Source organism: Hippopotamus amphibius, chromosome 4 (assembly GCF_030028045.1).
Source record: "Hippopotamus amphibius kiboko isolate mHipAmp2 chromosome 4, mHipAmp2.hap2, whole genome shotgun sequence".
Lineage (NCBI taxonomy): Eukaryota > Metazoa > Chordata > Mammalia > Artiodactyla > Hippopotamidae > Hippopotamus > Hippopotamus amphibius.
Window position 1 is genome coordinate 52,189,120 of NC_080189.1, and position 14,431 is coordinate 52,203,550.

The 14,431-nt window shown below is 44.0% G+C and overlaps 1 protein-coding gene across 3 annotated transcripts in view; it reads left to right on the top strand.

The window, feature by feature from the left end:
• Positions 1-14,431, top strand: part of GSDME (gasdermin E) — an 80,764-nt gene that overhangs the window by 41,749 nt on the left and 24,584 nt on the right. The window contains exons 6-11 of one of the 3 annotated variants that reach the window (XM_057731377.1): positions 1,075-1,239; positions 3,125-3,252; positions 3,929-4,124; positions 7,018-7,091; positions 10,258-10,510; positions 11,762-12,026. In XM_057731377.1, the coding sequence (XP_057587360.1) occupies positions 1,075-1,239; positions 3,125-3,252; positions 3,929-4,124; positions 7,018-7,091; positions 10,258-10,488 (794 nt within the window). In that variant the 3' untranslated portion in view covers positions 10,489-10,510; positions 11,762-12,026. Of the gene's footprint in view, positions 1-1,074; positions 1,240-3,124; positions 3,253-3,928; positions 4,125-7,017; positions 7,092-10,257; positions 11,708-11,761; positions 12,027-14,431 lie in introns of those variants that run through there. The other 2 variants (XM_057731376.1, XM_057731375.1) reach the window with 2 other exon arrangements.

Consider the following 14,431-nt stretch of genomic DNA (forward strand, 5'->3'; position numbering starts at 1 on the left):
ATCCCTTGTCAATGGCTTCATGTGCAAATATTTTCTCCCATCCTGTGGGTTCTCTCTTCATTTTGTTTTTGGTTTCCTTTGCTGTGCAAAAGCCTTTGCGTTTAATTAGGTCCTAATTTGTTTACTTTTGGTTTTACTTTCATTACTGGAGGAGGTGGGTCAGAAGCACCCTCATTCCTGAGTTCACACAGTGTTTTTACCTTGCAAGGATACACTGTTGCATTTTTACCTACAACTTTGTTACCTTAGCTGGGCCCTCAAATATGGATGTATTTAAGGGGCATTTCTTTTTATTGCTTTTAAAACCTTTTTATCATGGACAATTACACAAGTGTTCAGATGTACAGATAATAATATAATGAACCCTATGTACCTACCATTCAGCTTCATTAACTGGGGCAATTCATGTGTCATCTGTAACTTCTCCATCTCCCTCCACCCCGACTCACGTTGTTTTGAAGCAAATCAAAGGCATTATATTGTTTTGTCTATAAATATTGAAATATCTCTAAAAGATAAGGCTTTAAAAAAAGATTAGTTTTGCCTTCATACAGATTCATGCAGAATATATTCTTTTGTGTCTGGATTTTCCACTCAGCATTTTTGTAGGATTCGTTCATATAATTGCAGAAAATAGTAGTTTATTATTTATTAATGAAGAAAAATTGACTCTCCAAGAGCCATATAACCACTTGTGTGCCTAAATATGTTGTCAATAATTCTGTAATATTATCAGTTCTGTCAAACCAGATTTATCAATCAAATTCAAGTTTTTTCAGTTATAGTGGGTTGTTTGAGTTGGTTTGTTCCAGTCAGGCTAAGGAAATACTTCTGATGTTTGAAAGATTGCTTCCTGCCTGCTCAAGGAACCTTATGTTAAGAACAACCACTTCTGTATTTGTAGGGAGTGGCTGGCTGAGTTTTGGTCAGATAGCCTAATGTGTAGGAAGTGGGTGTATGGGGAAGAGGGTGAATGTGTCTCCCTGCCCTGCTTGATTTAGGTAAAGTCAGGTCTGGGATGAGCCAAAAAGGCTGACCCTAATGCCCAGCTTGTCTTTTTCTGCCACATTACAGAATTCTGCCTCCTACAAGGGAAGCACGGTGGCTTTGAGCAGGAGAGGAGAAGTGACTCTGCCTTCCTGGACCCCCTGCCCTTACCAGAGTTTGCGCTGCAGGACATGCCAGATGGTGGGCAAGGGCCGTCTACCTCGGATGGTCCGCTGAGTGTTTTACAACAAGGTATTGCCAGCAGGATGGGGCTGATGGGTAGTTGCGTGCTGCACCCAGGAGGTGATGTGCCCTTCAGGAGCAGTGACTCCTTAGTGACTTCACGGAAAACATCTGAGAACAGAGAGAATGCCTGAATCAGTTCCAGTTCACTCAGCAGGACTCGCCTTGGTCAGATCTTAGGGAACCTCTGGTCTTGGATGGCTTTTTTGAAGGAAGGGGTAGGAGGCTGAGGAGGCGAAGAGTCAGGGCCTAGCATGTTCTTTCATTTGAACCATGGGAGTCTTGCCGACTACCGAGAAGAGCTAGTAGTCAGCAGTAGGGAGAGAGAATCCAGGTTTTGCATCCATTTCATTTATTCCAGGCTTCACTGCCAAGACAAGCAACGCTTTGTCAGCATTGCAAAATGCTCTCTTGGAGGCCCTTATCCACATGGCATGAAGCTGTGTGGTGCCGCGGCATCCAGTGAGGAGGGCAATACCTGTAACTTGCCTGCAGCAATTCCTTTTGCTCCCCACAGCATCTTGTGTTTTAAAAAGTTCTTTGTTGGGGATAGGGTGGAAATTAGTAGGAGTGCAGTATATAGTAGAAGAGGAGATGGGCGTGGAAAAAGAGACATGAATAATTAAGAGGTTAGTAAAAAAACAGGTTAGGAGCAGCTCAGAATATTGCTGGCTTGGAGGGTAAGAAGAGACTCATCAATGGGGCTTCAACAAGTCCCAGACCAGAAGATAGATGCTTTTGTTTCTGTAGCAAAAATGTCAATGTTGACAGAGTTGGCAGTGAAGGCCCAATCTTAATGCTTTCCCATCTAATGCAGGGCTGTAGGCCTCCTCACAGTAGTTGGGTGTGATTTTCAGCTGCCACTTAAGCGATGTCGATCTCATGACTTGGAACCACAGCAGCAGTGGTGCTGCAGCCTTGAACTGCACTACAGGGAAGTGACCTTTCTTATAATTTCCTTTCCCACCAGTCCACCCTGTACGTTGGCCATTCTGGTCAGCCCGCGGTGGAATTGGGAGGCAGGAGGGTTTAGGCAGGAGTAGGGTGGGGGCCCGCTGCTGTGCCCTGGGACCCTGGACCATTCAGGAAAGCCCTTCTCTCCAGGTTAGGGCTGGCGAGGAATTGTGTTTGTAGAGGTTTTGAGTTTAACTGTTGTCTGGAATTGGACATCAGTGGCAGGGCGGGGGGGGGGGGTGCATTTATGTATTGGTTTGCAACCTTGTATGTGAAGGCTTTGGTTTATCAAATCTTGTTTTAAAATTCCCATTGGGCTTAAATTACCAGAAGCTTTGACTGTATTAAAATAAAAAAGGAAGATTTTAAGGGGAGAGGATCAAGCATCCTGAAGAGGACGTTAGTAATCCAGCCGGGATTCTAACCCATTCCCCAGGACGCGTGGAGAAGAGTGGCGTAGCTGCGTTTGCCCAGTGAAAATTGTGCCAGCCCCTTGAAAAGCATGCATTCAATACTGAAGGATAGAAAGATATGAAAAAGAATGTATTTTGGAATTTGCATGGCTCTGAAGCTTTGTGAAAGTCCTGATGTTTAGTAATTTGGCCTTGATAATTTAATAATTCTAAATGACTTTTCCAGAAAATGATTTTAGACTTAATGTTTAGTGAGTCATCAGGAAAAGAGTAAAGTCTGAAACAAAATATCTCTTTCTGTCTTCCCTCCCTCCCCTTCCCTCATTCTTTCTTCCTTTAGTAGTTTGGTTAGTGAAAAACATACAGGGTGGTATTTAATGCGTCCTTTATTTCTGAGTTCTATGACTGACTGTGCAGCTGGAAGTGTTTATGAAAGAATGGAGGACAGTTAGCTATAAAAAGCAAGAGCTGCTGGTCCCCATTCTGAGAGAAGTCACAAGACCTGGTATGCTCTTCTGCTTTCACAGCCACTCTGCTCTTGGAGAGGAATTTCCATCCCTTCGTGGAGCTGCCGGAGCAGCAACAGACAGCTCTGAACAACGTCCTCCAGGCAGTCTTGTTTGATGAAGAATTACTCGTGGTCCTGGAACAAGTGGTAAGACTGGAGACATCTCAAGGTAGTGTCTCCACCTGGTTTTCTGGAGATGTGGACGGGCTAGATCTCTTGGGATACTAAGGCTTTGAGCTAGGGTAAAGTTGTGTTTAGGGTTGAAAGGAGGTGGGAAAATCTTAAAGCTTCTTTTTTTCTTACTCCTTAGTTTTCTAATTGCAGAAAGGTAGCCGATGTGAGGAATAGAAGGGTGTATTAGTTTCTGAGGGCTGCTGTGGCAAATTGCAATTTATTCTCTTACAATTCTGGAGGCCACAAGTCTAAAGTCAGGGTGTTATCAGGGCCATGCTTCCCCCGCAGGCTCTAGGAGAGAAGCCTTTTTTGCCTTCTCCAGCTTCTGGCGGCTCCTGGCCACACTGCTCAAATCTCTACTCTGTCTTCACACGGTCATCTCCTTTTCTGTCTCTTAAAGGACACCCACCATTGGATTTAGGGTCCACCCCAATCTAGGATGATCTCGAGATCCTTACCTTAGTTGCATCTACAAGGACTCCACATAAGGTCTCATTCTGAAGCTCCAGGTGGACCTATATTTTGGGGATCACTCTCCAACTCACTACAAGGGTTATGTGTCATGGGATGGGCCTGTGTTGTACCCAGCTTGGCCTGTGGTTTACTACATCTGTCTCTTTTCTCCCCTACCCCCCACCTCTTCCCACAGTGTGATGACGTAGTCAGCAACCTGTCACCCTCGCTGGAGGTGCTGGGGGAGCTGAAGCCTTCACAGCAGCAGGACCTCACAGCTTTCCTGCGGCTGGTGGGGTGCAGTGTGCAGGGCGAGCGTCTGGGCCCAGAGGATGTGGTCAGCAACCAGAAACTCTTTTCTACAGCCTACTTCTTGGTCAGTGCGCTAGCAGGTATGGAAAAAAACAGGAACAAATGCAATGCTGTTGCCTTGAAATTGCTTACTTTGTGGAAGATTTTATATGTAAGATTCCCTCCTTTTCAAGCAGTAAAGGGAGGATAAGCAGTGGAAGGCTGAGGAAGTTTACAGGATTGCCGTGAAGTCATGGACTTGAGTATGAAGGAGGCCTGTCCACTGCCAGCCTCCTCCACTCTCTTAGAGAAGACTTCCCTTTCCTCCCCCAGGGAGGGCTGTCTGTGGACACACCCCCTCACCAACACAGGAAACCGTTTCCCCAGACAGCCTGTGATTCACACTTGATGCCTGGCAGTGCTGAGTGGCAATGGCTTTCATTTGGCAACTGCTCTCTCCCCCAGTTCTTCTGCAAGCATATGGCTCTACCCCGAGTGCAGCCTTGTGGCCATTAGGGCGGGGAGGCTGCCGAGAGCATCCCAGTGCACTAGGATGCTGGGCCCAGCAGCTCCACAACGTTCACACACATCCCGGCCATCCAAGCAGTGGGCCCTGCCACTTGTACAGCAACTCCCATCCAGAACTCACCATGCCAGAGGGTCTGTGGTACCAGAAGGTGGTCATCCTGCATGAGGAAGCTGGGCTTTCACTTTCTTCTCAGAAAGGTTAAGACTTGGCAAACCAGCCCAGTCTTGGTCCCTGTAACTTCTCTTCAAGGTGATGTGAGGGCGTTGAGTTCCTGATACAGAGCTCCTCCCCAGCATGACACAGGACAAAGGCCCAGGAATCTCCAGGTTTTAAATAATTAATCAGAGCAAATGCCTCTTCCAGCTCCATATACCTTATTCCAAGTCACGGGTAAATGTTTTAACTGGGATAGGACATAAAACAGAGCCCTGTGGAACTTCACTAGAGACCTTTCCCCAGTGTTAATTGGTGTATCAGAGAGCTTAAATACAGGCATTCTGCGAGGAGCTAATCTATAGGCCAAAGTTCTCTAGCTTGTGAGAAACCTTTTCTTTACATTTCTTCAAATGTATAATACGTGGCCAACACTGCAAATGTACCACAGTCCCCTTTTACCTGAGCCTGGACACAGAAATTGGGGTGCCTGATGTGGTGTTCAAACCCTTCGCCACAGGGAGGAGTTCAGGTTTTGAGTTCCCTCCTGGTTGTGGGTCGCCACACCACGGGTATGGGGTTTACAAGGTGATGGTGCCTCACCCTCTCCTACCTGCTGCCATGGGGGTTTTTTCAGAGGAAACGTCCATATGTCGCTGTAGATTCAGTTTGTCCATGGGAGGAGGGGAGTTCCGGATCTTGCTACAGCGCCATCTTAAACCGGCCTCCTCGTGCTTGTTTAAAGTACTTCTGTCTCAGCATCTGGGCTGCCTCCTGGAACGCTTCCTCTACCATTTTGTGACCTTAAGCGTGAACTTCCCAGGTTTCATTTGTAAAATAGTTAGAATATGAAAGATCAAAAGAAATCATTTCAATTCCAGAAACACTGCAGAAGCTTCTGCTGCGTTTTAGGCACTGCTAGATGCTGAGGGAGGAGAAAATCATCATCCCCACCCTCGAGGGAATCAGAGTCAGGTAGTGAAGTTAGGTGGTAAGCTCTGTAAAGCAGATCCTGCTCCTTGTGTCCTGAGCACCAGGCTGGAGACAGTGAATGACCACTGAGGAACACGGAACTAACGTATTTCCAAGAATGAGGGATGGTGATGATTACATGGGACTCAGGAGCCACCTGAAAAGTGAGGGAATGGAAACGTGACCAGGTGAGATGACTTGTGACAGTAGCTCTGCCAGGACATCATGTCCCGGGAGACTCTGTGCTTCACAGCCCTGTGGATCTTTCCACAAGGCCACATATATTTACCATCTTCATCTTCCTGATTTGGGATCAGGACCTCCTTGAGGATTTGTTGACTCTCTGGAGACAAAAGCACACACGATAGTTAAATGCAGTTGAGGGGGTTCTCTGGCAGGATCATACCTCGGGGCTGCCCCATCTTCCCAGCAGCCTTCCTCTCCTGGGAACAGGCCATGCTTCATTGTACTCGGCTGGGTCACAGCCTCAGCAACACACTGCCATTTACAAATAAGGCTGCTAATTAATGCAGGGGAGGGAGGGAGCTCATGAGTGTTCCCTGGGCCAGATGATTGAGCAGATGACTCTTCTCTTTTGCCTTTTCAGCTCAAAGGTTGTATCCCAAGGAATTGGGTCCTTTTAGCAACTGCATCTGTTCTGCCCGGGGAGGTATTTAAACCAGTTTTGAATAACATTGATCTGGATTTCCTTCTCTTGGGGCTTGGCAGGACCCTTCTGGTGCAGCCCTCAGCCTCCCACAGCTCTGTGCCAACCCTCTCTGCCACTGGTACCCTTGTGTTGAGCTACCAGTGGGCCCCGCACAGTCCTGGCCTCAGGAGGTCTGCTGTGTCATCCCTTGATCAGGCCACATTACATTTTTCTCCCCCAAATTACTAGTGACCTAAGTATAAGCCTTTATAGTTTATATAGTTCCCTGACACAGGCAAAACAAACAAAAACTACAGTACTCAAATGAGGAAGGAGAGAGGTACACCCAAGGTCACTCCCCAAATATTTAGTGGGACTCAACCAGAACTCTTTTGTCACCAAACCCCAGGTTCTTTCTGCTTTTCCACGCTGACTCACTTTTCCCTGAGTCTGTACAGTTCTTTCTGCTTGGCAAATTGTGTGTAAGGAATATCCTCTGGTGAACATAGAGTTGGTTACCTGGTCCCTACATCTATTTTCTAAAAGGCCTCTGCTGCCTGTTTAGCCCCATCCATTCATTTATTCTACAGTTACTGCAGAGGATATTTAAGCTAGGTGCAAACCAGGGGCTGGCTTGGTTTCCGTGGATGGTTTTTTTTGACAGTGACTGATTTTTTTTTTCCTCCTGCAGAAATGCCAGATAACGCAGCAGCTCTGCTGGGTGCTTGCTGTAAGCTTCGGATTATTCCCACACTGTGCCACTTGGTAAGGAACCTCCCAGAGGGGACCTGGGGATGGGCAGGAACAGGAAATGGACACCTAACAGCTGAAAAAACTCACTAGGCTTTCTCATCTACAACAGCCTTTCATAATAGGTTAAAACAGGTATTATTAACTTCACTTTTTTACACCCTGCCCACATCACATAGGAAGACCAAGGCTCAGAGGGAAAGGGGTTGTTATTTGAAGAACTTGCTAGTAGGGCTAGGACTCAAACCTTGGCTTTGTATTCCAAATCTCATGATTTTTGGATTTTTTGGAGAGAATTTTGGCCAAGGCTAGGTGCATTGTTGCAGGGAAGGGGCCAGACACCACATTGTTTGCAATGGCAGTTCTGTGGCTGCACCTGTTTGAGTCAGCTCTGCATCAAGTTCAACAGGCAGGTATTCAAGAGGACTGCTTTGTCTTGGGGAGACATTTCATTTTCTGTTAGGAACATCATTAGCTTCTTGTCCTCAGGAAATGTCATAGCAAGAGTTAGGTAATGATGAACTTAGCCCTGAAAGTCAAAGTTAAGCTTTTCCTTTTTAAATTACAAATTGGGTCATTAATAGAAGGAACCATCAATAGGGCACAATAGCAGAGGATACCTGGCTACGTTATTTTAAGGCCTGGTTTCTAAGGGCTGAGAACAGTGTGCTATGTAGATCCAAAGGACCAAAGCTCAGAGCTCTGCTCCCAGGTCTGGGAAGCAGGTATTACAGTAGACAGCCTAGATAGGACCCTGCACTTTGTTATGCATCTACTCTGGGAACTTTGAGCAGTATAGTTAGTGCCTTTGATACTTCTTTGCATAGCAAAGACATCGAGGACTACAGCAAGGCATCATTCCAAGGAGCAATTTAGATGTCATTCACAACTGAAAGCAGATCCTACCTGCCCAGAGGAATGCTGCGTTCTTGTACTTGGACCACAAAAACTGAACTACTTGAAAATGAGTCGGCATTTCATTGTTCTGCGGCCAGCTGAGGGTAAAGGCTGATAGTGCGGTTTGGTTATGGAAACAACATGTATCATTATCTAATTGTTTTCAATGACAATAGCACTGCTTTCATTGCTTAGTTCCCTTTTACAGCAACTGAGTGTTTAGAATTTCCCAAGTCAGCCTTTACCACATATTTACAAAGTCATCAACTGCATTCAGGAAGTATATGAAAAAGAAAATACTAGCAAGACCACATTAGCTAACTCCCCCTCCCAATCAACTCACACTTAGTTGTCATCTTCCTTGCAGGTCCACTCTAGATTCAATCTTTGGGTTGCTTCCAAGTTCCTCTTTGTTGGTATTCTAGGAGTAGCCATTAGGATGCACTTGGCGTTCCAGCACGGCTGGTGGTGTACTTTGGTGCAAACCTAGCCACCCAGAGAGTCATTTCTTTGCCTTTGTGGGGCTGCTGAACATAAACAAAGAAATAATTTTTCTTTAAAAGATCTTCCTGAGTGTCTTTATATAATCTCTCCTAGATATCGTAACATTTCTTAGGACAGCAAGGCTTCTGCCTCCTGAAGGAATTTGGGTATCTTACATTTTTAACAGGGATTTACTTAGAGCAAGATACAAAATCTACCTGCACTCCTGTCTTTCTTGTCTGGTGGCCGGAGTAACTTTGAGAGGCTTTCTGAAGGGCTTTTGAGAGAACAGTGTCAGACACACTAACACATTTGAAAGCTGGTGAAAGAACTGGTAAGAAAGTGAGTTAGAATCATCTAGAGAGAATGTTAATTTCACGTCCCCACCCCCTTGGCTGACTGTGCTCTCTTATACCTAGAAGTGCCTCTGGGCACTTGGGGTTGACAGATGTTCAGAGGAGGCAGGAGGTTGCTAGGTGCTTCTCCATCAGACCTGGGACACAGCTCACTGTGCTGTTGGCAGGCTTTAGCCTGCGCCAGTGGAGCTCATTCTTAAATCATTGTATGTGGTGCTCATGCTTAAAGAGCAAGCCAGATCCACTCCCTAAAGCATCACTTACAGTTTATAGTCTGGGCCATGTGGTAATGGGAAGCCCGTGGTTACACAGTAAGTTGTACTGGGTGAATCTACAAGGTGTAGATTTGTATGGCTGATTTTGACAATAGACACACAAGTACTTTTGTATGCAAATGAGTGCTGCCCTTCAGCCATTGGGGCAAGCTGCATATTTTAGTAAGATTATCAGTGCTCAGAACATGTCTGGAATTCTTTGGGATTCCCTTCAGATTCAGTTAAAATTCAAACATACTTTATAAGGCTTACTTCATTTTTTATTTTAAATTTTATTCTCTAAATTATTAATCTGATCTGGTTCTGAGTGCCTGTTTAAAATTCAAATCCACTGACAAATTTGTAATTATTAAACATTAAAAACGTGTCAGAGGCTCTGCTCAAGACCCTAAAAGCAAAGTTTCACATGTCCTGAGCAGTCGCAGTTAGAGCAGTGTTTGACGTGACCTCTCTGAAGCATCTGTGTTCTAGGCAGGGTATATAAGGTAAGCACGATGGACTAGGTCCCTGCTCTCCTGGGCAGCTTAGGTTTTAATAAACAGAGTAAACCGGAAATATCAAGAAGATAATTTCAGATACAGTAAGCATATGAAGACAAATAGTGAAGTAGTGGCTGGGACATGGGGGTAGCGAGTGGATCAATGGAAAGAGGATTGGGAAAGGCCCTTCTGATGTGGCATTTCAACTGACAACTCAGAGATGAGAGGTAAAGTTCTATGGGGAACTCTGGTGGAAGGAAGCGCAAGGGCAAAAGTTCTTGAAGCAGGAAGCATCACTAAATAAACCATGGTACCTACCTGTGAGGAATTCATGCAAATATATAAGAAATTCTAATAGCTGTGTTAAAATAAAAAACCAAACTTTACATACTGTGTGTATGAGAACGTTACATTCTGACCTTTCTAATCAACTGGAGTTACTGGATCCAGAAGATGGAGTTCAGAGAGTAGGGATTCAGTGAGAGGACCGCCGGTGAAGTGGAGGTCCTGGCCTGGGCCAAACATATCCTGTTACAGCTTAAGGGTTTTCCCTGCTCTATTTGGGGAATTCAAACAACTTAATTCCCCTCCCCCCCCCCCCGTAATTGGCAAGAAGGGCTAATATTATTATCCAATGATGTGGATTTTCTATAACCTTTTTTGGTGAATTTGTTTACATGTGTCATTTCAGCTCCGTGCTCTGTCTGATGATGGCGTATCTGATCTTGAAGACCCAGTCTTGGCTCCTCTGAAAGATACAGAAAGGTTTGGGATCATGCAGCGTCTGTTTGCCTTGGCTGACATTAACCTGGAGAGAATGCAATTATCTGTGAAAGCGGCCACATGGAAGGACCCTACCGTTTTCCCACTGATTCTTTACATAAGCCTGAATGGGCTCTGTGCTTTGGGCAGAGCACAGTGACAGTGTCATATGTGGATTACAGGTACAGGCACACCCTGTTTTATTGCACCTTGCAGATAGTGTTTTTTTTTTTTTTTTAACAAATTGAAGGTTTGTGACAACCCTGAGTTGAGCAAGTCTATTGATGCCATTTTTCCAACAGCATTTGCTCACTTTGTGTCTCTATGTCACATTTTGGTAATTCTCCCAATATTTCAAACTTTTTCATTATTATTGTATTTGTCATGGTGAGCTGTGATCTTTGGTGTTACTACTGCAAAAAGATTACAAGCTTTGACTCGCTGAAGGCTCAGATGATGGTTAGCATATTTTAGCAATAAAGTATTTTTAAATTAGGGTATATACATTGTTTAGACATGCTATTGTACACTTAATAGACTATAAGATAGTATAAACATAAATTTTATACACACTGGAAAACCGACAAATTTGTGTGACTCACTTTACTGCGGTGGTCTGGAACCGAACTCAGTATCTCTGAGGTCTGCCTGTACATGTTATCAGCCAAGCCTAGGTATTTTTCAGATACAGTAAGCATTAAGCATCATTAAGAATATGCCTTTGGAGCTTAGATCACCACGTTAAAGGTTGATCTAGATGAATTTACTGAACAGTTTAACAAGCAGTGACTTTTTGCATATGAATTGCCTCAAATTTAGCCACCAGGTACTCTGTGTACAGTGTCCTTTTCATGGGAGCCTCTCCTGTGCTGGTAACCCAGTGTCTGACTTAAGAAAACAGCACCCAAAGAGCTGGAAGAGGGTTGAGAATTCTAAGCAGCCGTACATTCAGACCTTTTCTCTGCAGAAAAATGGGTCCATCTATCACTTTCTCATATTTCCCACTTCCTGTTAAACAAAAATAGATGAAGCCGACACCTTGATCCAAAAATTGATTTGAAATTGTGAATGCTGTGGGGAGGCTATTTCTCGTCATAGAAGACTACATTTTGAATGTGCTGTATGCTATGCAGTGATTGAAAAATGAACTGTAAATGCCACTAGAGTACATAGAATCTTTTGCAAACAAAATTATGCTAAAAAATAACCAAACAGCAGGCCATCCTTCCTTAGGGTCTAGCTATATGCATTTTATTTGAATTTGCCATGCTTTGATGAATGTACCAATCCTGTGTCTAGAGCAATGTGATGATTTCCCACACATTCTGGATATTTAATTTGTAAAATACGATTACATATTGTATCAAAGGAAACTTTGAACTGTGTATATTTTTCTCATTTATTCTGTTTCCATATCCTTCTACTGTATATAGCCTGGACTGTCTCCTGCGTGCTTCTAATACTATTGCTCATATCCACTGGGGACCTGAAGCCACTTCTGCTTTCCCTTAGCAAAAAATCGCTGAGACCTAGTGCTAGAATTTGTCTTACTTCAGGAGCAGGAGGCAGTGGGGATGAGGGCAAGCAGTTGGAGAAAAACATGCTATGTTACTCAGCACCTGTTATTTCATCATTACCTACTTACTCCCTTTCATCACTTCTATTAAAAATTAAGACTAAATTATGCAAATATTATGCAAGCACTTATGATACATAAGCAAAAAAGGATCCAGAGTTGTACACTGTGGTGGCAACAACATAAAAAATAAGCACTTTATACACAAATTGGAAAGGAACACCAAAAGTCACGATAGTTATGCTAAGATGGTGGCATGATACCTGCCTTTAGTCTGGTTTTCTGAAATAAAATAAGCATAAAGAACATACTGCAGACAGAATGTGTAATATGAATCTACTTGGGTAAAAAACAGATATACGTGTTATCACAATGCGTGGGAAATATCATTTAGGAGTTCACAAGAAACCCAACAGTGCCTCCTTTGAGGAAAGGGTTTAGAGGCTGGGGCAAGAGGCACTGGGGGGAGTGGTTCACGCTCTATTCCTGCTAGAATTTTGTATGTATTATCCTGAGTTAAAAATAACAACAAAACCCAAAACATCAAAACTAAAGATAGACTTAAGACAGAAAGAAAAGATGCCATCCAAGCAAGTACTGAAAGTTTGGGTTACATCAAACAGCAACTAAGGCAGTCTGTTTCCACAATCATCCTAAGACTGGCCAGTTATCCTGTTGGACTGTTTTAAACATTAGCCACTGAGAAAGATGTAGCCTTATGCTGCTACAGCACACCCCCACTGGGATGTGGTGGGTGAGGCAGTGCTGTGTTCCAGTGAGGGTGAGATTGGTTCTTCTAATATTCTGAACATTAAATATTAATTTTAAATGTACCTTTATTTACTGCTTGAGATCCAGAACCATAGTACTTTTAATAATTAGATTTGGAATCAAGTTCTAGTATCCCAGAACACCTAGCAAATGGATAATATAGTAGTATTTCCTAGAACAGAACAACCACCTTAACTCTGATGTTTCCACAACCACTTCTGTTTCATAAATGGACACAGGAAGAGAAGATTAGTTAGTATGATGTGGCCCGATAATGGCCCCTAAAGGGTGTTCATGACCTAATAGATCCCTAGAACCTGGCAAAGAGAGACTTTACAGGTGTTTTTAAGGTTATGGACCTTGAGATGGACAGATTATCTGGGTGGACCCTTAAGGCAGAAGGGTCAGTGAGAGAGGGAATTGGCCAAAGAAAATGCAGGGAAGATGAGGCATGAGAAGAATTCAGTGCTGTCGCTGGCTCTCAAGACAGAGGGGGCCAGTTCAAGGACATGAGAGCAGTCAGTCCGACAGCCAGCAAAGAAGTGGGGACCTCGGTTCTACAACTGCATATGGCACTGGAGGCCACTGACAACCTGCAAGAGCCTGGATGCAGATCCTCCTCCAGGCCTGCAGGTAAGAGCCAGGGCAGGGCCTGGGAGACAATTTCACTTTAGCCTGGTGACACTTGTGCTGGATTTCAGACCTACAGAACTAAGTTTGTATTTTAAAATGCTAAATTTGTGGCAATTTGTTACTGCAGTGATAGAAAACCAACAGTATCAGACAGAAGAATGAACCACAGTTGGACCCTTGAACATGGGTTTGAACTGCACAGGTCCACTTATATGTGGATTTTTTAAATAAATACTACAGTACCACACAATCTATGGACGCCCAGCTGTGCATACCAAGGGATGACTTTACATAAAAGCTAATTTTTTTGGAATATAGATGAAATACTCTGACATAAAGCATAACAATATTTTCTTGGATCAGTCCCCAAGGCCACAGAAATAAAAGCAAACACAGGACTTCCTAGGTGGTGCAGTGAGTAAGAATCTGCCTGCCAATGCAGGGGACACGGGTTCGATCCCTGCCCCAGGAAGATACCATATGCTGCAGAGCAACCAAGCCCATGCTCCACAACTATTGAGCCTGCGCTCTAGAGCCTGTGAGCCACAACTATTGAGCCCATGTGCTGCAACTACTGAAGCCCACACGCCTAAAGCGTGTACTCTGCAACAAGAGGCCACTGCAATGAGAAGCCTGCGCACCACAATGAAGAGTAGCCCCCACTCGCTGCAACTAGAGAAAGCCCGTGTGCAGCAACGAAGACCCAACACAGCCAATAAAATAAATTTAAATTAAAAAAAAAAAAAAGCAGACACAAGCAAATGGGACCTAATTAAACTCAAAAGCTTTTGCACAGCAAAGGAAACCATCAAAACGAAAAGGCAGGCTATGGAATGGGAGAAAATATTTGCAAAATGATGCTACCAACAAGGGGTTAATATCCAAAGTATACAAACAGCTCATACGATGCAATTATCGGGGAAAACATCCAATCGAAAAATGGACAGAAGACTTGAATAGATATTATCCCAAAGAAGACATATGGATGGCCAACAGGAACAATGCTCAACACTGCTAATTATTAGAGAAATGCAAATCAAACCCATAATGAAGTATCACTTCAAACGGGTCAGAATGGCTGTTATCAAAAAGTCTAAAAATAAAAAATGTTGGAGAGGATGTG